The sequence below is a fragment of the Epinephelus lanceolatus genome, chromosome 1, assembly GCF_041903045.1.
Source record: "Epinephelus lanceolatus isolate andai-2023 chromosome 1, ASM4190304v1, whole genome shotgun sequence".
NCBI lineage: Eukaryota > Metazoa > Chordata > Actinopteri > Perciformes > Serranidae > Epinephelus > Epinephelus lanceolatus.
Genome location: NC_135734.1, coordinates 38673061 through 38697234, shown reverse-complemented (window position 1 = coordinate 38697234; position 24174 = coordinate 38673061). Strand labels below are relative to the sequence as shown.

The following is a 24174-nucleotide window of genomic DNA, read 5'->3' as shown; positions in this document are numbered from 1 at the left end:
TTAACTTAATAAATGCATTTTTAGTGACATGTCTGTAAATCTATTTACGCCCCGGCAACACTGACTCCACTACAATTAATGTTCAGTCTATTTTGGTGAAGTGACATTTGTCAACCTAAGTTTAGCAGTCATGTGGGTAATGAAAGATTGCCGTGTAGTGGTAGAGATTCCTGCTGCGACTGGATCTGACGGATCATAAAAAATGTAATTTTGATAAGCATGTAATCATTTGAACATCACGCCAGGATGCCGCAGCATAAAGTGACAACAAAAACCCTTTGAATAATGGAAGTTAAAGCCTGGTAAGAAATTACATCATGAGGTTGATGAAATTATTCTGCAGTCCTAATTTTGAGGGGGATTTTAATTTTGGGACAATGTGATAACACTAAGTGCACAGAAAGCAGCCACAGTGCAAAAATCTACAGATGATCATGTTTTCAGTGTTTTGAATACTGAGAGTGGAATCATTCACAAAGGTCATGTTTTAAAGCGCTTTTTAAAAAGAAAAAGCATTTAAAATTTGTTGCCCTAAAAGGCTTTACTTTTTCTGTGCCTGTTTTTTGAGAGGCTGACACTTATTTACTTTTGAATTAATCTGTTCAAATAATCAGCCCCTCCAGGAAACTGTGATCTTCAAAATCAAAACAAACCTAACACAAATTGCACCAACATATCTGCCAAACATCGGTCTTGGTTAATACTCGCCTTGTTGACTGCCATTAGTCCTTCAGCAAATAAGACGACATTCACCAATGGTAGTGGCTGAGGTTTTTCTGTTGTGTCACATCGATTTGGTGCAGACTAAAGAGCAGAGCTCAAAACTAACAGCATCCCATCATCATAGGGACAGTAGAAAACAGGTTTGGGACAAACAGAGATCATTGGGACACCTTCGGGACAAAAAGGACGCAGTAAATTCACTAGTAAACGCATCTGTTGTTTTCCCAATAATGCTTCATCGTGAACCACGAATCTGTGTTGAAACTAGCCAGAGGGGAGCTAGTTGACATTAGCCTTTAGCTGTAATCAGCAGGTGGCTGGAACTATAAGTTTACATAGGTTGCACTTAGTGACATTATGATGCGTTTGACTTCTATTCAGTAAAAATAAGTACTATTTGAAGGTAAATTATATCGTTCTTGTGATGTTTTCAAATGTAATTTTATCAAATTTAATTTTTGGCGAGAAACTTGAATAAATGCAGTTGTTTAAAAAGTGGTAATTTGGTGACGTTTTTACGATATGAAATAGATATCAGAAAGGGGAATAATAATATTTATTTTTTCCCAAATGAAAGGAGGTCATATTAAAGGTTATTTCACAAATTTGTATGCCTGAATTTGTGCTTATTCAAAAGGTAGGGTAATAAGGGGTTAATGCACGTTGGTGTGGTGGTTAGCACTGTTGCCTCACAGCAAGAGGGTTCCCGGTTCGATCCCGGGTGTGGGAGCCCTTCTGTGCGGAGCTTGCATGTTCTCCCTGTGTCAGCGTGGGTTCTCTCTGAGTACTCCGGCTTCCTCCCACAGTCCAAAGACATGCAGGTTAACTGGTGACTCTAAATTGTCCATAGGTGTGAATGTGAGTGTGAATGGTTGTCTGTCTCTATGTGTCAGCCCTGTGGTAGTCTGGTGACCTGTCCAGGGTGTACCCTGCCTCTCACCCAGTGTCAGCTGGGATAGGCTCCAGCCCCCTGTGACCCCCAAGAGGATAAGCAGTTAGAAAATGGATGGATGGATGGACTTTAAATGCATTTTTTCATAATAAAGATTTCTTTATTTTACTGGCACGGAAGGGGGAATAAATAGCAACAAAAACAAAATAAACAGCTACAACAAACCATCGGGATCGGCTATCCGCCAAATATTTAGCAACCAAGAGTTTCACAATCAGTGCATCACTAAATCCTGGTATTACTCAAAGAGGTTTACAATTTTTCTATTATCTCCACAATATCTCAATTCAGCCAAACACTGTGCTCCTCTCTATAAAACAATCCACTAAAGAATTAGTCAAGGCCAAATCAAATCACACCTCAAAAGTCTTAAGTTGTTCAATGCCAAAGGAGCTTTCTTGCTATCAACTGAGGTTCTCCTGCAGGACGACCTCCGCCTAATCTGAATCCTTTAACAAATGCATCTCCTTTAGCAAGACTATTGAATTTAGAGCAAAGTAACACTTGAAAGCTACCTGTGAAATATTTGTTGTATTCTCAAATAAAAGCAAAAAAATCTTTTAACCACCTGCTATTTGGATAGATCGACAGAGCCATAAACAGTGTACTTAAATCTCTTCCTTTATCTGTTGCAGGTGGAGAAATTTTGCCGAATCCCTCCAGGAATCCAAGGGACCCAAGATGGTTAAAAGGTCAAAACTGTCCGAGGGGACAGCCACGGGTCAAGGTACGCATTTAGATGTGATCTCATTTTCTACAGGACAAACATCCAATATCAAGCTTGTGTGTCTGCACAACTAAACTGTTTACTTTTCTTCTTGTACTCCAACCTCTGAGGATCAATAAGCAATACAGAGCTGACAACTAAGTTTCAGTCGGTTTGATCTCGCTGACAGATTCTGACAAGAGTCAGTGTCTTATAGAACTGATAGAATGAGGTTGGCAAGGAGATCTGTTTGTGCATAAATCTAAAGGAATTGGTGAATATACCTAAGAACTGTTTGCATTGTTAGACTATTTCTCTGCCTGTCTGATGCCTCAGATGGTTAATTACTTGATATTATCAAGGTCACATCTCACTCTCAAACACATCATCTTCCTCTCCCTGTGATACAATTCCAATCAGGCTGACGTTATTCTGAAAGTTCAAGGCTGCAATCTGTCCATTAGCAATCGTATTTAGACTTTACAAGAGTACATATACACAGTCTATTAAAGGCCAGCTCATAAAGTAGGCAGACATACATTGCAGACTGATCATAACATTATACAGTGAGCAGCCGATGAACTTTACAGGGTTAAAGAGATAGTTTGAATCTTTTAAAGTGATGTCATATGAGGTACTTATCTATAGTCGGTTTATTACATACAGTAGATGTCTGTTGGTACGCCCCCAGTTTGGAAAAAGTAGTCAGGAGTACCACCACAGAAGCTAAGCAATGTACTGCTGGGGAGGGGTTGGCAAGACAACGTATTTAGCCACCTAAAGCAATCACTTAAATATCAGTTTAAGTGTACGCTATATTGAGAAAACTTTCACCACTTTACTTTGATGCAGACAGACCTTGCCAACAGGAAAGCCATTAACGGTGTCAACTCCCCATCTATGTTGTGGTCAAGGCCACCAGATTCAATTGACAAAAGCTGTAATTTTAGCTCGCACAACACAGGAGCTGCCAGTTTACAGCTGCATCGATCAGTTAGTTAGTTTGTCTTATTGTGCTGATCCTTCCACAGCAGTAAACTACTCAGCTTCTGTCTCTGTATTCCTGTCTAATGCTCAAAACTGGGGACGTGCCGACCAGCATCGACTGTTTGTAATACACTGACTATGGATAAATACCATAAGCCCCATTTTCACCGAGCAGGTGGTACAGTACACTGAACTGTACTGTACCACCGAGCAGGTGGTACAGTACAGTTTAGTTTGGTATGCTTTGTTTTTCTGTTTCCACTGAAAAGTTGTGGAAGGTACCAATGTAACTGCTCCGTACTGTCCCCATTTTTGGTCCCCCCTCTGTTGGGGCTGTGAACACTGCAGTCCGTTGATTGGTCAATAGCGGACGGTCACTCTGCTCAGGGCTGAGCTGTGGCTGGTTTTGTAACCACTGTTCATACTGTGGAGAGTTTTATCAGCAAACTGTGTTTGGTGAAAAACAGGGCTTAACACAACCCCATCTCAAGATCCGAACTATCCCTTTAACACTCCAGCGCATCTGAACATGAGTGTCAGAATATGATTATTTCCATATTTATATGATGTTTTGTGCCTATATAAGATACAGTGCTCATATCCAAGTGTACTTTGCTTCCACCTGACATGGAAAAACAAAAAGAAATGTTTTTAAAATGCTAAAAGTATTACAGTTTTCTCCTGTGCTGTACAAAATGCTGCTCTGTTATTTGATTTCCTGTCACTAAGTTTAATTGTTTAAGTCTAATACATCATCAAATGTGAATTCCATGTTGACATGTGCTGTATATGCTCTTTAACATGTGCCTTATCAGATTCCGATGCAGAGAGTGGTAGAGAAGGTAGGCTTAGTGCACAACAGAGAGGCTGTCATCAAATGTCTTTTTCCCCCTCTGACTGCTCACGAAGGCATGAAGACCTGATATGCAATGAGTTTAATAATATAGTGTATGAGCGCACAGATATTTTGTGCGTGGATATGTAGGTGCATCACTACATATCTGTTCTCAGGTTGAGTTTTAGGCATGGACTCCCAAAGGAAAGCGTTAACAAGATGAAGTTATTGAAATGTAAATGTACTGAACATGTGACACGAGAGACGTCTACACCAGAGCCACAGCTCTGAATAATGAACTGATGCAGAGAGTAACATTAAACATTCTAATATATCCTGTATTAGAATGTGTTTCAGTGTGGTCCGTGAGGGTGATGATTCAATAACAAAACAACACATTGATGACCGTGGTCACGTTTTTCACTCTGTTGTTGTCACTGACATTTTGTTTTCTGATGCCAGCAGTGGGGATCAAGAAAAAATCTAGGGTCCCCGGGGTGATGATTACACAGTTTATAGAGACGCTGCCAGAGGGAAAGAGCCATCCAGACTTTACCCGCAAGCCGATTGCTTTGACCATCCAAGAGGGTAGGACTGATAGTATAAGAATAATTTTAAACATTAATATTACAAAGTATTCCAATGTTGAATTTCCATGATTCTGCATAATGGATTAGATCCATGACTTGTGCAAAGGGCCAGTGGGAGCAGAGCCCTGCCATTCTACAGCCAGACTCCTGTGTCAGTCAGATAAAATTAAACACACACTGACTCCAATTTAAAACCAGGAAAAGTGACATGATTACCCAAAGACAAATCCACAACTGTTTGCATTTGCATTGTACATAAATGGTGTTGATTTAATGATGTAAGCATTAAACTTTCTTTGTATTTTTATTGCATATATTACAAATCAATACAGAAATATTTAAATAAATATATTCCCTGTCTTTTCAAAATATATAAGAACATGAGGTGAACTTGTTTGTCCTTGTTTTGTTACAGGGAAATTTGCTTTTTTCAAAGCCATTGTCATTGGAGACCCAGAGCCAACTGTTACGTGGAGCAGAAATAATGGAGATGTGTCTGATACGTCAAGATATCAGACTAAACACGATCCTGCTTCCAATGAGCATTTATTTGAGGCAAGTGATACGGCCTATCAGATCACTGTGATACTATACAGCAACATGCTGATGTAAAGGGGCTGTAAAAATAGCACACATAAAATAGATAGATAAAAAGAGGAGGAGACATCAATGCCATCCAGTCTCCTAACCCTTCAGTTTGCTTTGCCAATTACTTTTTCCACAATAACAGGATTTCACTCATTCTGAGAGGAGCACGCTCAACAAAGTCAGTTTCATAAAATGGGCCGGATTCATCCGCCTCCATGTCCTGTCAACTCACTGCTGTCTGAAAATATAAAATAGGAGACATCTGGTAACACATCAGGAGGCAATCTACCAATCAAGCAATGCACACAGCCTGTAATTATTCTAGAGTATTTCAATCAAATTGGTGCGTCATGTGCAAGATGCCACAAAGGATACGTATCTATTCATATCACTATTCATTGGATACTGTGTGGTAGTAATTCCGAACCAGGCGTTATACTCCTGTGGGAACCTCTGCAGTTTCCAGGAGGTACAGGGAAAGACTGTGGAGAAGTTGATTCAATGTTTTTGTTAAGCTAATCTTTAATATGTTTATTGTAATACACAACCAAAAACCTATAAAGTAACTATGATACGCTGACTACATCTACATCACATGCTATGAATAAGTGCATGAAAACTAGTTAGCAAGCAAGCAGAAAAATTTAACAACATGATCTTGTCCCTACTCCGCATTTTTGACGCTTTCGCTCACAGGTAGCCTTTTGCACTTTATCTTGATGCAGACAGGGTCGGTGGTTTGGTTCAGGGAACAAAACTGATTGGTTAGGAAAAGATAGTTGATATTATTCACATCAGTCAACTTCTGTGACTAACGAGTGACGAAGGCCTCACGTGACAAAGTAATTCAACACTGACTTTTAGTTTCAAACGGGACACTAACACCCATCTGAAGCAGACTGTGTCGCTCTTAATGCTATGTCCATTGGTTTGACTATCTAATAACACAGATGGGGAGATGCTTAAGGCCCTGATCACACAGAAAGCATTTTAGCAGCTGGCATTTTGCAGGAAGTGCTCTCAACTCTTCATGTTTAAAAAAAATTCAACTCAGAGCGGAAGAACGCTAGCCTGGTGAAACCATCTTAATCTCGCGAGCTCATATTCCATTTCGCTCCGCAGATCAGTCTGGCGATGCAATCATAAAGGTGCATTCTGACATCGGTTAAAGCTCACCGGGCCAATCACAACCGTTTCTTACTTTGGTGCGGGCATGTCATCAGAATAGGAGGGACAAGGAGCTAAGTGAACACATTTCGTAAAAAACCAACATGGATACTGAAAGTGCAACGGTAAATGTTTTGAACGAACTGAAATGTACATTTTCTTTAAAAGCAGAACAAACGACTGCACTGAAAGCTTTTATTGAAAAAAAGGATGTGTTTGCCGTCCTTCCTACGGGGTTTGGTAAAAGTTTAAATTACCAACTGGCTCCGCTGATCGGGAAAAAGATGGGACTCAGTGAAAACCCAGTGGCTATTGTTGTTTCTCCGCTAGTTGCTCTCATGGAGGAGCAGGTCAGGGAAGCGACCAAGGTGGGAATCACAGCCATGCAACTTCAGGAGGAAATCCGCAAAGACAGCAACACTCTTTCCCAGACATCATCAGAGCTCATCTCCGCTGCACGCTGCACTTGCTTGCTGGTCCGTTTACAGTGGTGTTGTGCTAGCTTACGTCACCCATTTTGTTTACTCTGATTGGTTTTCCGTCTTTCCAGTTGCGTGAAGGGGCATTTTGAGTAACAGCTGTTGATACCACCCCTCAGGAATAGAGGAAATGTTCACTCCGTGTCCAGACCCATTTGCGTTTTGTGAATTGGGTCTGGCAACACCAGGCTAGAAGAACACCCCACGTCATCCCTTTTTTCGTCATATTTTTTCCCATTGTCCAATCGGATGATACGAGAGGAGATGGGCCTTCTGTGGTGGTCACGACAACAGTTTACAGTTGGTAAACGATGGAGGAAAAAAATGGTGGTAGCAGTTGCTGGATACCCAGAGCTGTACAGCTGACGATAGACAGCAGGTTGTCAAACTGCCCCGAGTCATCCTGAAATATGTCTGAAGCTGGTGACACAGCATATGAGGCGAAGCTCCTGGACCAACTGGTGGAACTCCCTGTGATCCACCCTCCAGTTTTTTTTTGAGAAACTGGTGGTAGTGGTTGCTGGATACCCAGAGCTGTATAGCCAATGATAGACAGCAGGTAGTCAAACTACCCCAAAGTCATCCTGAAATATGTTTGAAGCTGGTGACACCGCATATGAGCCGAAGCTCCTGGACCAACTGGTGGTACTCCCCATGATCCACCCTCTTTTTTGGGGTCTCATGTACCCACACAGATCTCTGTTTCCCTGTGCCCAGCAAACTATTTGCTGACAGCCTCTCACCCTCAACCAGAGCTACAGCAAGTACCCTCTGCCTCAACGTTTTAGTAACTAGATACTAATTACTGTCAAATAACTAAAATTAATAAACAGTTGATTGATTACACAGGAAGGTTAGAGTAAGAACATGAGTCTGTGGTTGCCTGACAACAATAAAAAGGAGCAGCAAGCTTTGTTTTTAACTAGTAACATTAATTAATTCAATTAATTGCATTGTGTGTCCGTATCTGACACTAAGGGCCACTGACCAACCGACATGTTTTAAGGCCCTGGGAGTGAGACCAGACTGAATTAAAAAGATTCCTAAAAGTTGCTGTAGTACTTAAAACAAAAAAGGGAAAATATCCACTTTTATAGAGTTAATGGTGCAAATAACACCCTAATAAAAGTAAAACTTCACACATTTAGAATGTGACGAATTAACAGGTTCTTGAGCTGATCAGACCGTGCAGGAACACATCTCAAAAGACAAAAAAGGTGTGGAACCACAGTTATAAATTGTGAAGCTTATTAACAGAGGCAACTGTTTCAGCCGCTGGGTCTATGATATTTAGTGTGTCTTTTATCTTCCAGATGCCAAATGTTATGCCAGATCAAGCTGATACCTATAAATGCTTTGCCACAAATGAATATGGACAAGCCATGGTCACAGTTGTTCTGAATGTCATCGAAGGTAAAGCCTGTCTGTTTAATCTGATACAGCATGCAGACTCAAGTGTTCGCCCAAATCTACTTCAAACTGAGTGCACTTCTATCCAAAATTGACATTTCACTACTTGATATGATTGAGTGTATGACACTCATCCTGGCACTTATCACCGTGCAGCCCCTCTTGTATGTTGTTTAATTATGTGACTGTATTAGTAATGTGAGCACCATTTTTTCTGTTTTCAGTTGGCTTCAAAAAGGACAAAGCTCAGCAACAAGTAGCTGAAGCCGTCAATGGGGATTTTAAGAAGGTACTGAAAAGGAGAAGGTAGGTTTTTGTTGCGTGTTGACGATCCTCTGTGTTTCAAAGATTTCAATGGTTTTTTAACTAAATGCAGCCTATTTTATTTTCCAGTAAGGTCCGTCCGAAATCTGAGCAGCCTGAGAGAAAGGATGGAGAGATTGATCCAAAGTTTTGGGAGCTTTTACTTAGTGCTGACAAGAAAGAATATGAGAGAATCTGTGCAGAGTATGGAGTGACTGACTTTCGCTGGATGCTGAAGAAACTTAATGAAATGAAGAAAGAAAGGGAGGAAGAACAAGCTGAGGTTTTTTATCTCTGATATTTGCATTTTGATTGGTGTACCTTTTTCTGATTATGACATTTGAAGCTTAGATACATTCAAACAAATGTTTAATCAAGTAACAGATGGCAATGCTGTCATCACTAATGAGAAACAATGCTCATTTGCTTTCATCTTGATACTTCAACTTATTCTGTTTTTGTCCCAGTTTGTCAGAAACCTGTCCAATCTGAGATCTATTCAAGTCAATGCAGATAACACTGCATCCTTTGAGTTTGACATGGACCTTATTGACCCCAGCAGCTCCATATTCCTGTACAAGGTCAGTGTCAAAACAAAATTATAACTCAACAAGCTCAACAACTCCAAGCACTCGTACTACAGAAGACGTACTGAGGTTAAATCAACAGGACCCTGACTATTAATTATCAAATTATTAATTTAATTGCAATTTAGCCAGTACATGCATCAGTATGCATCCAAATATCTCAGCCCAGTCGCCAGAAGAAAATGTTGGCATTGTGCGTTTCTGCAAACCACAGATACATCACATTTGTATGTTTTATAGGCAGTGCATCAACATTTCTTAAGTGATGTAGTATATGAGCTCAGGAGAAGGAGATGGTGGATGGTGTGTCACCATGGCAAGATGGCTGCCAAGGTGCATATCAGCGTTCGAGACCAAGAAACGTCAATACCGGTTGATAACGGGTGTTTTTCTTAATCATTACCAAGTAGCTTTTATGCCCAAACCTAACCACACCTTTACCACAGCATTGTTAAAAAACACAGTTTCAATGTATCAGACACAAAATAATGTACAAATGTCATGTATCTGAGCCTGGTCTCACTTCGAAGTTGCCGAAACCTGGCGCTTGGGCAGTGACCTGCAGCGTCAGAGACCAATGAAAAAAGGCATTCTTTAACATCGGCATGATACGCTGCCGGTTGCCAATATAGTTTAACGGCGCCCAGCAGCGTCAGGGGGAAATGCAGCAGGACAAGGACAAAAGTTATTGTGGCAAAAGTCCAACTGGGGCAGGCAGGAGGGGTGGTGAGTGGGTCCAACAAACACTGACCTTCACCTGTGAGAGCAGTGTTCGCGTCCTGTAAGATTCTAAAGCCAAACCCTCTTCTTTTTCTCTAAACCCAACCACGTGCTTTTGTTGTTGAAGGATAGAAAACGTAAACTTGTGGTTTATTTTGTAAGAGACTGTATGTAAACGTTAAATTTCCAATGAAAACAGAAGTATATTTTAAAGAGAAAACAATGCATGTAACAGGCAGAACTTGACACGGCGTCCCAGAACGTCAACAACCAAAGCACCCAATACCTTACACATTGTATGTGACGTGGAAAAAATCCACGAACAAGCGAGTCAATATTTGACAAGGTCAAAGTGAGAATGTGTTGCGTATCCATGTTTTGCAGAAATGTACAATACAAATAAATTTTCAGGCAACTGTGTTGGATTTCTAGCACTGGAGTAGGACTGCACAGACAGATGAACCAACATCACTGAGCCCATAAACTCATCAACTCACTCATCTATTCATTTTATTAAGAGATTTACAACACAACCATTAGTATACAGTATCTACTAAAGCTTATGGCTTTGACTTTCAAAATGTTTTGATGGAGTCTTGCTATACTTAAAGGAGTGACATTTCTTCAGCTATTATCTTGAACGCTGTTTTGTAAGCAAAATTTGAAGCAGTCTGAAAGGTAATTCCAATGTATATTTCCCCCGACAGGATGGTGTAATGGTTCCATATACAAAGGATTTGGGAGATAAGATGAAGCACAGCCTCAAACAAGTGGGGAAAAAATACATTTTCAGTTTGAAGGACCTTATGCCAGACGATGCTGGACTGTACCAGGTTGATGTAGAGGATGTGAATATGTTTTCCACTGATTTTAAAAGTAAGTTTTACACTTGCACACGTGACAAATTACCCTCGCTAATTAAAGCAAAGCAAGACAATGTGTTTGACGCATAAAACAAAGTGGCCCTAATTAAAATAAATAACATAGACTGTGATTGGAATAATTCACGCAGATGTAACAAACTATTTTAATCTGAAATGCATCGCTTGTTCTTTTTCAGTCCCCATGGTGGATTTCTTGGTGAAAATTCAGGAAGTGAAGGCAATAGAGAGGCAAGATGCTGTCTTTGAGTGTGTCCTGTCAAACCCATTCTCCAAGATTCTGTGGTTTGGCAAAAATTTGCCGCTGGAACAAGGCGATAAATATGATATCCAGGTTTCGGAGGACAAGCTCATTCACAGGCTGGTGGTCAAAGACTGCATGATAGTAGACAAAGGAATTTATTCAGCCTGCGCAGGAATAAAATCTTGCAACGCATGGCTTGTCGTTGAAGGTAAGACATTATACCCAAACAAAAGACTGACTGACAATATTCAATAATGGTTAATAATAATGATTTGTAATAGAATGATAATGAAAAGTAACAAGATGGCTAATTTATCTTATCAATGATTGCCTTCTATATCATAATATGGCATTTTTAGGTGTGCACTCAGATTTTGTTTTCATGATTCAGCTGATAAAGATGCACAACAGGGCAAAAAGTCAGCAAGGAAAACAACAACGGCAGGGGGATCTGGGATGGATCTGCAGAAGGTCGCCAAAGAGCAGCAAGTAAAATTAGAGAAGAAGAGAGAGGAGAGGAGAGAACAGATTAAAGCTGCCCCTCCACCTGAACCCCCTCCAGCCCCTGCACCCGCTCCTAAGCCTGAACCTAAGGCACCAAAAGATCCTGAGCCAAGTAAGAGTGCCGACCACAAGGTTTATGAAACACTGTGTGGAATTCACAAACAGGGTGACCATAGTGGAAACTCCTGAGTTTTATTTAGAGCTAATGAGATAATCAAAACTGTTACGTTTGATATGAATATTTATCTTGGTGGTGATTTTGTTATTTCTGTTTCTTTTTGATTAAGTGCATCCTCCGGCTCCAGTTAAAGCTCCACCTCCAGCACCCACTAAGCCGGAACCTAAAGCGCCAGAGGAGCCTGAGCCAAGTAAGAATGCTGTCCACAAGGTTCATGAAACACTGTCGATATAACAAACCATGTTGGAAACTCCTACATTGTCAATCTGTCATTTTTTACATGGATACTTATCCATGTGGTTATTCTGTTATTTCTTTTTCATCTTTATTAACTGCAACATTGTGACTCATAATTTGTAGAAACAATATTGTTGGATTTCATTATTTCCAAATAATTTCAGAAATTGAGCCGGTACCAGCAGCGGATCCACCCGTTGTAGAGCCAGTAAGCACTGGTAAGAAACCTGAATGGTTGTGACAACCTCTGCATGCATTCAAAGGTGGTTATGACAGCTATTACAACTATAATGGCTTCGGTAATACGTTTCGGTAGCACTTTCTACAAAGACCACATCTATAATGCAATATAAGGCCATTCATAGTGAATTATAATTCATTTATAATGCTCTATGACTACACTCGTAAACACACATAATACTTCCTGATCCATATCAACAGTTGTAAAACATTATAGATGTCACTTATAATGAATTATAACTGTCTTTTGGATGCTCTTGACTAGTTATAAACTAGAGGTTGACTGATGGAGCTTATGATGCATTATGAATACCTATACTACTATATAAACGCACCTCAATGATGAACTGTAGTAAGGACTCATAGGTGCGTTATAACAGTCCATGCAATGCTGTAAATTATCATTGTATGTGTTAAGTAAAGTGGAGTACATATTGATGTATCTATAATAATGCATGCTTCATCAAACATCTCATTGTTGGTGTTCAGTAAAGTGTGATGCATTTTCATGTATTTAGAAGAATCTATGAGGCATCATAAGTGATTAATGTCTATCATACACTAGAATACTTTGAAAAAAATTTTAAAAGACTAAAATCTGACACTCTCACATCTAAAGACAACGTGTCATGAGTCAGAGACTTTTTATAAGATTAAGATAAGATTTTGCAGAGACTATTTGCAAGATTGTTAGCTTAAAAAAGTTGGACAGACATTGCAGTTTCTTTATCCTGATATACTTTGATAAAAAAAAGGCGTTTATACCATCGCTAAGGTCAGTCTAATGTTTTGGCTTTATTTTCTGTTGTGTTGTCAGCTCATTATGTGACTGTCTGCCTCGTTAAGGTCAGGCTTTGCCTAATAGTATTACTTAACACAGATGGTGCAATCAATATTCTTAGGATTTCTACACAGACAGGTTGCCATGCTCCATCACAGATCACAGCTATGTAATGTTGTCTGCACTTTATGATTACATGTCAATTTTGCGTTTTGATATTTTACACTGAAATTTACTCAAAACCACTTGAATATTACAACAACATAATTCATAAATGCAGTTTTTTTTCACCTGTCGCAACTTACTTTGTAAAGTTTACATCACAGTTACTTATAAAGATGTATCAACAAAGGACAGGATTTCTGTTATAGGCGATGCAACAGTGCCTCTGCATTTTTCGCTCATTTTTATACAAATCCCATAAAATTTTTCGAGGCATGCCGTAGTTTTAAAGATTTTTTTCTTTTAAAGAATATAGTTATTGCATTATTTACATTAAACACAGAACACAGCAGCTCAGACATAAAGTGGCGAAAAGAATGCGCAGTTGAAAATAAGAAAATGAGGGAAAAATGACAAAAGAAGAAGCAGCCCTTTGACAAAGACAGGAGTGCCCGCGATCCCATTTACATATCTATTTTTAAATGCCAGTAGAATTGCAACCAAATACGATAGAGCAATAATTATATTTGCATATAAAACCAGAGGAGTTACACTAACATATCACGCATTCATCATGTCCAAGAGCGCTGTTTCCTTGCACTAATGGGTTTGTAGGAATCCAGTAGAAAGCGCACACAACAAAAACATTAAAATCCAGACCGTGCGTATTCACAGCACTTCCTACGATAGAATAAGTGTCATCATGTTGTGAGCATGAGCTGGTTTTCTTGCATGTATTTAGAAAAATGTGTAAAAAGAAAAAAAAAAAAATTCTCTTTTTTGTGGTTTATTGCACTTAGCAATTTATTTCATTATTAAGATTTGGGACATAAAGGTTGTATTGATGTATAGCATATTCGACCACTCCAAAAATGACACTACAGCATGTAAAAATGTGAAGATATGCTCTGGTTTTATGGTAGGTCATAAAGGGTTTAATAGAAAAAAAAGAAGAAATAATAGTGGGCACTGCATCCATCCCCAACCTTTATCACCTACTACAACCATATAAAGGCAGCAACAAACAAACAGACTAACAAACAGGCTATATAGACAAACAACAAGGTTACAATGTCCGCCCTGAGACTGGGAGGTTGTGGGTTCGATCCCTGGCCGGGTCATACCAAAGACTATAAAAATGGGACCCATTGCCTCCCTGCTTGGCACTGAGCATCAGGGGTTGGAACTGGGGGGTTATATCACCACATGATTCCCAAGCGCGGCACCACTGCTGCTCACCGCTCCCTCAGGGGATGGGTCAAATGCGGAGAACAAATTTCACACACTCAGGTATGTGACAATCAATGGAACTTTAACTTTTAACTTTTACAAGAGGACTAATTTACAGGAAGTGCAGAGGGGCTGGCTAAGCTGATTTAGGTCCAACGTACTGTAAGTAAGGGTCCCAAACTTTATGAAAAGCCTCTATTGAGGAGTGAAGAATACAAGAGATATATTCAAGGGAGCGCCCTGCACTACAAGACTGTGCCACGACTTTTTAGTTGGAGCAGCATCCTTGGTCCAGAAGAGCAGAATATTTTGCCTGGCAGCAAAAGTCAAAAGATTGGAAAGTCTCTTGTGTTTGGTATTTATGACCATCTGGGAGTCCACGTAGGAGGCGCATAGGGTCCAACTCTATTTGAACACCAAATATAACAGACAGCTCATCCACAATACCAGACCAATTGCTTTGTAGCTTTACACATAGCCGAAAACAGTGAATGTAGCTTCCAGACTCAGAGTTACACTTGGAGCAGAGAGAAGAAATATTAGCATCCATTTTCTTTTTGAGAGCAGGTGTTATATATGTACGGTGTACAGTTCCGAATTAAGTTGCTTTGGTTTGATTGCAGATAGATATTTCATTTTAAAGATTTTTATGACTGTTTCCCACCATTTAAGAAGAAGACCCTGATTCATGTCACTGCCGTATGGAAATCATCTTGCAGACATTTGAAACATGAATTTGTTCACTGATCCTTCTCAGTATTTATGTCTGGTCTTATGTTAATGCTATTATCGCTTTAGTGTCTTTGTATGTGCAGACTGGCTGGACAAGTTACAGACATGATCTTTACATGGATTACTTTGCTAAAGTAAGGTCTCTTAAGTAAGCTGATTTTCAAACTCACCTCGAGACATATTAAGTCGTTTGAAAATGCTCTTTAATACTTTTTTGTACAGAATGCTTTTTTCAAACAAAAAAAAAGTTCAAACTACTGAAAATGCATTAGCACATCTACCGCTTCTTCTTCACTGAGCATTTGAGAATATATGAATATGATAATTTGAAGGTGCCTCGAACCGTATCCCACCCTCTACCACTGCTGTTTTGAAAAGGGGAACTAGCCAAAACAGCCTCACAAACCACACACATCATTTTGAAAGAAAGAGGGGAGCCGTTTCTACTTCCTTTTGTTTTATCTCTGTATGATGAAAACTGAAAATATCATTGGACCGAAAAGCAGCATGATTCTGGAAGCAATTACGGTAAAGGTAAAGCCTGTGGCGTTACTCCCAGGAGAGCATTAAGAACTATTCATTACAAGAGAACTTTGAAATGCAAATTTATAATGGAGTAAACCTAGACTCCACCCACTCCACTACTCTGTGGCCATCTGTGAGTGGGATGTTAGAAAAGCTAGAACACTGTGGTATGTTTGAGTAATCTGAACTATACCTGATTTGTAGAGAACACTTAGAAGTATCTGACCCTTTATCAGAACAAGTTTCACATGTCCTCAAATTCATGAGCAAAATCTAAAATGTTTTCATACTGTCTGTGATCGCACCAACAGCACCAGCTCCAGCTGAAGACTCAGGAAGTGGTAAGAGAGACAACAGTGGAGCATAAATTGAGGGAGTAATTTACTAAATCAAGTTTAAATGACTTACTGCTGTCATTGCTGCTAGGCCCCTCAGCTGAGGAAGCCGCTGGCGATGAAAAGATCGATCCACCACTTGTAGATGCAGGAGGCGGTATGCCAGATAACGAATACTGAAAGTAGAATCGTAACACAGATATTAAAAGACTAATAAAATAACTTTTTATTTGCACTGGTGACAGAACAGAATCTAAAAACTTAACAAAATATCTAATCAAACTATTGTATTCTCTGTAACATCGTAGCTCTGTAGGTTAACTGTTGGTGCTGTGAAATAATGACTAGCATTTTAATATAATACGGATCCAAAGAATCACACCGCTCAAACGTGTTCACTCTTCTGAGTTCACTGGGTTTCTGTTAACAAAGCTTTATGTCTGCTGCTTTTCATTGTGCTTGGTTTGTAACTTGTGTTCATCATAAACTTTCTAACCCGATCACACTTATCTAATATTTCAATCATGGACTGTATCGGTAAGTGGAATGTGCACTACATCCATAGTAATCATTAATATTGATGAACCATTTATCCTTCCTATCTCAAATATCACATTAATGAGCAGAGATTTGAAGCATATGTGTGGGTAATTGGTTTATTGTTGTGTACTTTTATTCAGCGCACATGTAGTCCTAACCTAAAGCTGCTGCACATGCATATTCAAAATGGAGAGTAACTTTGTTTTATGTCGCCCAGAGCCGGAAATCACCTGTGGACTCTCTGATATCTATGCTCTTCGTGAGAGCCCGGCAGAATTAATTGTGAAGATGAGCATGGACTCTGACGGCACCTGGTTCAAAGACGGAGAGCAGGTGAAACCTACGAACTAACATACTTCAACTAATCTTCAAATGTGCTTTTGTGCAAAATGTTGCAAATGTGCAACACAAGCCAAGTGTCATCTAGTTCCATTATACTGGGAGAAGGCAGGCCCTTCATAACCAAGCCCCTTCCTACCTGTCTGAACTCCTTCATATCGACACGCTCTCCCGTACTCTTAGATCCTCTTCTGCAATCCATCTCACATCACCATCTGCCTGCTTGACTACCATGGGTTCTAGAGCCTTCAGCTGTTCTTCTCCCCGCCCCCATTCGCAATACTGACTCCCTTTCCACTTTCAAATCCCGTCTGAAAACACACCTTTCCAAGCTGGCATGTTCAGTCTGACTTAATGGTGACACACATATTGAGTCTTGCACTGATGATGATTTTATACCCAATATTTACTGCTATGATTTCTGTCTAGTCATTTTATTAACTTTTATTGTATATTATGGAATTGTTTAATTTAATGATCTATGGATGCCCTGCTGCTTGTTTTTTTAACTGTGTCTTGTAAGGTGTCCTTGAGTGCTCTAAAAGGCGCATATAAATAAAATGTATTATTGTTATCACTTTACGTATTTGACATGTAGAGTAAATCGTGGCTGTAAGTACAAAGTAATAACTGTGTCTTTGGATTTGAGTTTTCTCTACTTGCAAATTCGTCAATGTAACACAACAAAGTATAACATTCTCTCTTTCATATTTGATTTTCTAGTTAAAGTCAGGTGCTGGGATCACCATCACCAAAGATGGAACATCTCACAAGCTGACAATTCAAAGCTGCAGCGACGACGACTCTGGAGTTTATCGCTTTGTATCAGGGGATCTCAGCACACAGGGAAAGGTCACCGTTGGAGGTATAATTTTCCCCTTTCTGCTGTAGAACATGTATTAAATGTCACAACAGGTGCTGTCTATTAAACTCAATTACACTCTTTCACAGGCGTACCTGAGTTTGACCCAGACGACCTTCACAAGTTCTCCAAGCCTGTGATCATAAGAGTGGGCCAGAACGCTGCTTTCAAGATGCCCTTTCCTCCTCAGGAGTCTTTGGTGGTCAGCTGGTTCAAAGACGGAACTGAGATCAAAGACGGAGGTGGAGTTAAGATCGTGAGGGAGCCCAATCACAGCCGGCTGCTGCTCAGAGACTGCCTGCGGACAGACGCAGGGGAAATAAAGATCCAACTCAAAAATCCATTTGGAGTTGCAGAGGCCACATCGAGGCTTATTGTGCTTGGTATGAAACAAGAAGTTATCTGACGAGAAAAGTGATAAATATGACGTTCAAAAATAAACACAACTCTGACCTTGCTAGGCAAAAAATTAAAACACTACATCTGAAATTAAACACTGTGTTTTTGACACAGATCGCCCAGGTCCCCCTGAGGGTCCAGTGGAGGCCGTTGAAACCACCTCATCTTTGATTGAGATTAAATGGAACCCCCCCAAAGACGACGGGGGCTCCCCTGTCACCAACTACATCATAGAACGGCAGCAGGCAAGACAGAATCTGTGGACAAAACTTGGGGATGTCTCGGCTGACAAGACCTCCTTCAGAGACAGGAATGTGACTCATGGAAAGAAATACAACTACCGCATCTATGCAGAAAACCCTGAGGGCCTCAGCGACGCCCTGGAGACAGCTGATAGCATTATGGCTGGCATAATGAGTGAGCATTTAAAAAAAAAAGAAGTCTCATTTAGCATTCCTCAGCATGCTAATCTCCCTCAGGTTGTAATAAATGAAAATGCCTCTGAATAGTTTTGCTTCAAATCATTTGTCACCGGCACTGTTTAGTCACTGTGGAAAGCTCACCTTTTATCATTGCTGTAATAGTCGCTCTATCTCTGAGAGGAATAGTTTGTAATAACCTGCAGTTTTAACATGTACACGTCCTTAATGTATTCCACGTCTTTAATTACTTCTCAATTATTAATAATGGCCTTACTTGATTAATTAGACCACTTGTCATTCCTCAGTACTCGCCGGTCCACCTGGTGCCCCCCAAGTGGTGAGTGCCTCTAAGAGCTGCATCAACTTGACCTGGACACCCCCAGAGGACGACAGAGGAGTACCGATCATTGGTTATCAATTAGAGAAACAAAAGAAGGACACAAACGAGTGGATTGCCCTGAATGCAGTCAGTGACCCTATTAAAGGTTAGTCAGAAACACATACTCTTGTTTTAATTGAAAAAATAATGCACTTCTTTTTCATTTGCACTGCTTTTAATCTTATTTTCAGACCTGAGCTATGCAGTTAAAGATGTCACTGAAGGGGCAGAATATGAGTTCAGGGTTTCAGCGATCAATGAGTCAGGCGCAGGAGACCCAAGCCCTCCCTCTGCAATGGTGTGTGCAAAGAATCCCAACAGTAAGTAGCAAACTTTCCCCGTTGTGAGTATTTAATTATTAAACTTTGTTATCCAGAGCGATGTTTCTCCCTGTCTGCATTTCATGTTTTATGTGTTTTCTTCCAGTGAGACCTCGTTTTAAAGACCCAGAGGACTTCATTGTTGTCAGAGCAGGAAATTCTGCACGTGTCAAAATTTGCTACGAGGTATGAATAAGCCGAAAATCTGGAGCCATTCTTCCATGGTGTGAATCCTAAACCTATCTTTTCAAGTCAGTGTATTTCGTATTTTATTCCCTCGTTCCAGCCATGTCATTTTCCTGAGTGATGAGTTTATGAAGAGTGTGACATGACTGCATATGACTCACACTTGATCTCATTTATCTGATGCTGATATCTCCAGGGTGAACCTCCACCTCAGATCACTTGGTTGAAGGATGATGAGCCGATATCCTCGTGGATTACTATCATCAATACAGAGGGAATGTCTCAGCTTGTTATCCCCTCATCAAAGCGCTCAGATTCAGCTATTTACACTATCAAAGCCCAAAACTCTGTGGGTGAGGCATCATTTGATGTCGAGGTTAGAGTCACAGGTAAGGACGAATAATGACACACTGTGATTGGCACAGGAAAGTTGTGGAGACAGTGGTATTATTTCTGTGCTGAAACTACTGGGGGCAATTGTTTTATGCTGATTTGAACTGCATGTTAGTTTCACAATCCTCAGCTCTTTAAATGAGGAATTAATTTGTTGGAAATGAGAAATTAACTGAATTGCTCGCATTATGTACCTCAGGTCAGAGGAGAACACCATTTGAATCAACACTGGACAACATTAATTGGGAAATATCTAGCCAATTAAACGCAGATGGCACACCGATGTATTGGCAACCCAATATGAAACCCTAATTAACAGTGAACAACTTCTAAATGGAGTGAGAAACATAAATCCTACTGTGTAACATGCAGTTGGATGTGATTAATTTATAACAGCTGTCAAATGCAAATGCAATCCCGACAAAAACCCACAGAGGAGTAAAACATCTCTCGAGTAAAGTAAGATAAGGTTTCAAAGCTGCCACATTACAAAGAAATTAATGAGACTTGCTCCAAAAGAAACCAAGACATATATTTACCAATAGATATTTTTCCTGTCTTGGTAACTTACTCTTCATCTTATCGGATTTGTTACTAGATGAACCCAAGATTCCGGGGCCAGTGGAGCTTGAGCAAACAGTCCAAGGAAAAGTGGAGGTGTCATGGGCTCCTTCACCAGACCAGGAGCTTGACGACCGCCTGTACTACGTGGTGTCTCAATATGACACCAACAGCAGAATGTGGAGGACTGTGGCAGACCGCCTATTTGCTAACACATTCACAGCCAATAACATCCTTCCTGGGGCAGAGTACCATTTCCGGGTCTACGCCAAGAATGATGTGGGCCTCTCAGATCCATCTCCTTCACCTACATGGGGTGCCAACTGCAACAGAGGTCAGTTACTATAGTTGTGCCAGTTCAGTTATGTTGGATTATGCCGTTAGAGTAAACCAAAACAAACACAGCACATGCTTCGACAATTTCACATGAAATATCTTGCATACAAATGTGTACTCTACACTACAGAATCATAATGTCCAAATACATTATACTGTTGATAAGACCTCATCTGTTTTAAATAGCATGAGCATGATTATATGACACAATAGCTGATATCAGTGACAGTTGAATATCATAGCTTCTGTGTTTGAAAAATGGGCCTTTTTATTATCAGACACAGACATATACGTTTCCTTACCATACAGGGCTGGGTATAGGTACTCGTTAGGTTTATGGTGGCGACCAAAATAACCCTGTGCCAAGAAGTCTCGAAACTCCTCCAGTCAAATGATACCTGCATTCCATCCTCTTTGTACCCAGGTCTAGAAATAATTATAATTTGTATGGTTTTGCTTCCAACCAGTCAATTTAATGTGACGTCTGATTGCCCCACTACCACAGCGGCTAAAACCCATACAGTCTGTGGTGTGGTGAAGGCCCACCCAGTATATCTGACAAAGTTGGCATGCTGAGGTGCCACCAACACTTCAAAAGTACGGCTTTACAACACTCGTGTGGCGTCTGGTGGCATTTTACTGAACTGAATGCTTTCATTCACATGATGGCTATCGAATAATGTAGGAAAACAGGTATCATATGAAGTATTCTATTGGCATCGGCATCATGTAAAAGTTACTGGTATTGGTACTGGTGATTTTATAAATGATACCCAGCCCTAATAATATACCTACATAAAACACACCAGACCTCGGAACAATCACACCATCACAACAGCTCTCTCCTTTCCTACCCGTTACAGTTTTTGTAATATGCTCCCGAAAAGCCCCAGTATAGTATTAACGTGCACTACTTCTTAAAGAAATTCAGTTGTGGTTACAGAGTGGTTGCAACAGTCCAAAAAGACGTGAATATGTGATGTACATGCCCTGAACACTCTTTTTAGCCACACTATGGCAGTAAGGCTATAGGGCTCTAGGAATAGCAACGTCAGTTCATCCATCCATCCTTTGGTGGGCACACCACTTTGGTCCAGACTGAAATATCATTGCGAAACATTGGATGGATTCTCCCTGCATTTTGTACGGATATTCATGGTCACTGGATTCACAGTGAATCCAATTACTTCTAAAGTCAAGGTTTTCAATTATCCAGTGAAATATCTCATGTACTGCATGGATTAATGCTGATTTTTAAGATTATATCCTGATTTTAAGATCATACCCTGATTTTTAAGGTCATACCCTGATTTTTAAGATCATACCCTGATTTTTAAGATCATACTCTGATTTTCAATGTCATACCCTGATTTTTAAGATCATACCCTGATTTTTAAGATTATACCCTGATTTTAAGGTCATACCCTGATTTTTAAGATCATACTCTGATTTTAAGGTCATACCCTGATTTTTAATCTAGCACCATCCATCAGGCCAAAATTTCTATTTGTTTAATAGTGATTATGACCAAATACTTAAAACTAATGACACTGCCTTCAGCCTCAGTCAGCTGTATTTAGCATTTAGAGCTAATTAGCAAATGTTAGCATTAGGGGTGGGGGGAAAATTGATAATTCAATTCAATTATATTTATAAAGCCCAATATCATAAATCACAATTTGCCTCAGAGGACATTACAGCATATGACATCCCTCTGATACAGCGTAGTATCGCAATATTTTTGTATGGCAATATCGTATCGTCACATGGTGCCACTACAACTGGAGTGAGATGGACAGACTGAAAACTTTATCTTGTAAGATATAACCGATATTGACAAAGTGTTTTTGTCTTTGGGGGCATTATTTGCAATGAAAGTAACAGGTAACAGGTAATAAAAGTCAATATATTGCAATTTATTTTATCGTAATACTTAGCATATCGCAATACCTTTAAAGTCACAATAATATTGTATTGTGACTAAAGTATTGTGATAATATCATATCATATGGAGCCTCTGGTGATCCCCAGCCCTAGTTAGCATGCCAAGATGGTAATCATGGAAAACATTATACCTACTAAACATAGGCTTGTTAGCATAGCGACTTTGAGTGTATTGCTATGCTGATATACTGTAAGCCTAAATATAACCTCCCAGAGTCGTAGGCATGACTGTAGGCTCAAAAGAATGATTATTTGAAATCTCGGATTAGTTCATTGCACAGGACCTATATTTTAAGACCTGGGTAACAAACAATGTCTGAAATATCTCTGGATTTGTGTCAATATGATACTCATCTGACCTTAATGATAATTTCAATCCTTCTCCTCTTTGACTTTCCTCCATAAAGTTCCAATAACTACAAAAGGACTTGTTTCAAGAGAGGTCTGCTTTGAGAGGCCTCCGTCCATCCTGGTCCCTCTGAAAATCCACACACCACCCAAAGGCTACCAACTCTACATGACATGCGCTGTACGAGGATGCCCTGCGCCCAACATATCCTGGTACCTCAACGACGTCTGCATCAACTCAGACAGCGACTACTACATCACCAACTCATTTGGTGTGTGCTCCCTGTACATTCTTCGAGTGCAACCGAAAGACGGCGGTGAATACAAGGTTGTTGCAGTCAACCCTCTTGGAAAGGCAGAGTGTTCGACTAAACTTGCTGTTAAAGGTGAGGTTTAACTTTAGAGTTGGAGTCGTTTCTGAGCTACCTGCTTTGATTAATCCTTATGATTATGAGTGTTTCTCTCTGTTTTTTGTCCACAGAATAATAGGGCATGGAGGCTTTTGGACGCGTTCCTCGTACTGAGATATTCTGGAAAATAAGAAAGTGGGATGTTTTGATTTACTGCAGAAAAATGCATTGAAAGTGTGTGATATTGTTAAGTGCTGGTAAAAATGTCTAAAATGGTCTAAATACTAATTTATTTATTTGAAATGGGACTGTTCTACAATTGTTATGCTGTCATCAGAAATAATAGCTACTTAGCATGAGTGAAGTGAAAAGCCATAGTACAAAGACATCTGTCAAAATGTTCTCTTGTAGCAATTGCAATAAATTAACAAACTGACTGTGTGTGTGACGTTCTTTTTGGTGTTGTTTTAAATAATGAATAATGAGAAACAAACTCAGTGGCTGTCATTAAAGAAAGATGTTTGCAGCAGCCTATGGCTCCTATATCTGAACCCACGATATCATGCACATCACAGTACCACATTACATCCTTATGAACTGAGTGCACATTTTTATTGCATTTCCACACGTATATATATATATATATATCTCCACCTGACTTCTCTATTAAATTGTCTATACAAGATCCTCAGCTGCAAA

At 39.9% G+C, this 24174-nt stretch overlaps 1 protein-coding gene across 4 annotated transcripts in view; it reads left to right on the top strand.

Moving 5' to 3' along the window:
* The window catches only part of LOC117257534 (immunoglobulin-like and fibronectin type III domain-containing protein 1), a 29551-nt gene extending 5639 nt beyond the window's left edge, over positions 1-23912 (top strand). Inside the window, exons 2-27 of one of the 4 annotated variants that reach the window (XM_033627796.1) lie at positions 2311-2402; positions 4184-4210; positions 4669-4791; positions 5209-5348; positions 8341-8440; positions 8662-8743; positions 8831-9023; positions 9208-9321; positions 10755-10923; positions 11108-11380; positions 11564-11788; positions 11964-12044; positions 12256-12309; positions 16073-16102; positions 16188-16253; positions 16854-16969; positions 17699-17840; positions 17927-18220; positions 18351-18653; positions 18964-19143; positions 19229-19357; positions 19464-19543; positions 19740-19932; positions 20535-20831; positions 23185-23511; positions 23607-23912. In XM_033627796.1, coding sequence (XP_033483687.1) covers positions 2357-2402; positions 4184-4210; positions 4669-4791; positions 5209-5348; positions 8341-8440; positions 8662-8743; positions 8831-9023; positions 9208-9321; positions 10755-10923; positions 11108-11380; positions 11564-11788; positions 11964-12044; positions 12256-12309; positions 16073-16102; positions 16188-16253; positions 16854-16969; positions 17699-17840; positions 17927-18220; positions 18351-18653; positions 18964-19143; positions 19229-19357; positions 19464-19543; positions 19740-19932; positions 20535-20831; positions 23185-23511; positions 23607-23611 — 3789 coding nt within the window. In that variant the 5' untranslated portion in view covers positions 2311-2356 and the 3' untranslated portion in view covers positions 23612-23912. Of the gene's footprint in view, positions 1-2310; positions 2403-4183; positions 4211-4665; positions 4792-5208; positions 5349-8340; positions 8441-8661; positions 8744-8830; positions 9024-9207; positions 9322-10754; positions 10924-11107; positions 11381-11563; positions 11789-11963; positions 12045-12255; positions 12310-16072; positions 16103-16187; positions 16254-16853; positions 16970-17698; positions 17841-17926; positions 18221-18350; positions 18654-18963; positions 19144-19228; positions 19358-19463; positions 19544-19739; positions 19933-20534; positions 20832-23184; positions 23512-23606 lie in introns of all 4 variants that reach the window. The other 3 variants (XM_033627795.1, XM_033627797.1, XM_033627799.1) reach the window with 3 other exon arrangements.
* Positions 23913-24174: the final 262 nt, after the last annotated feature.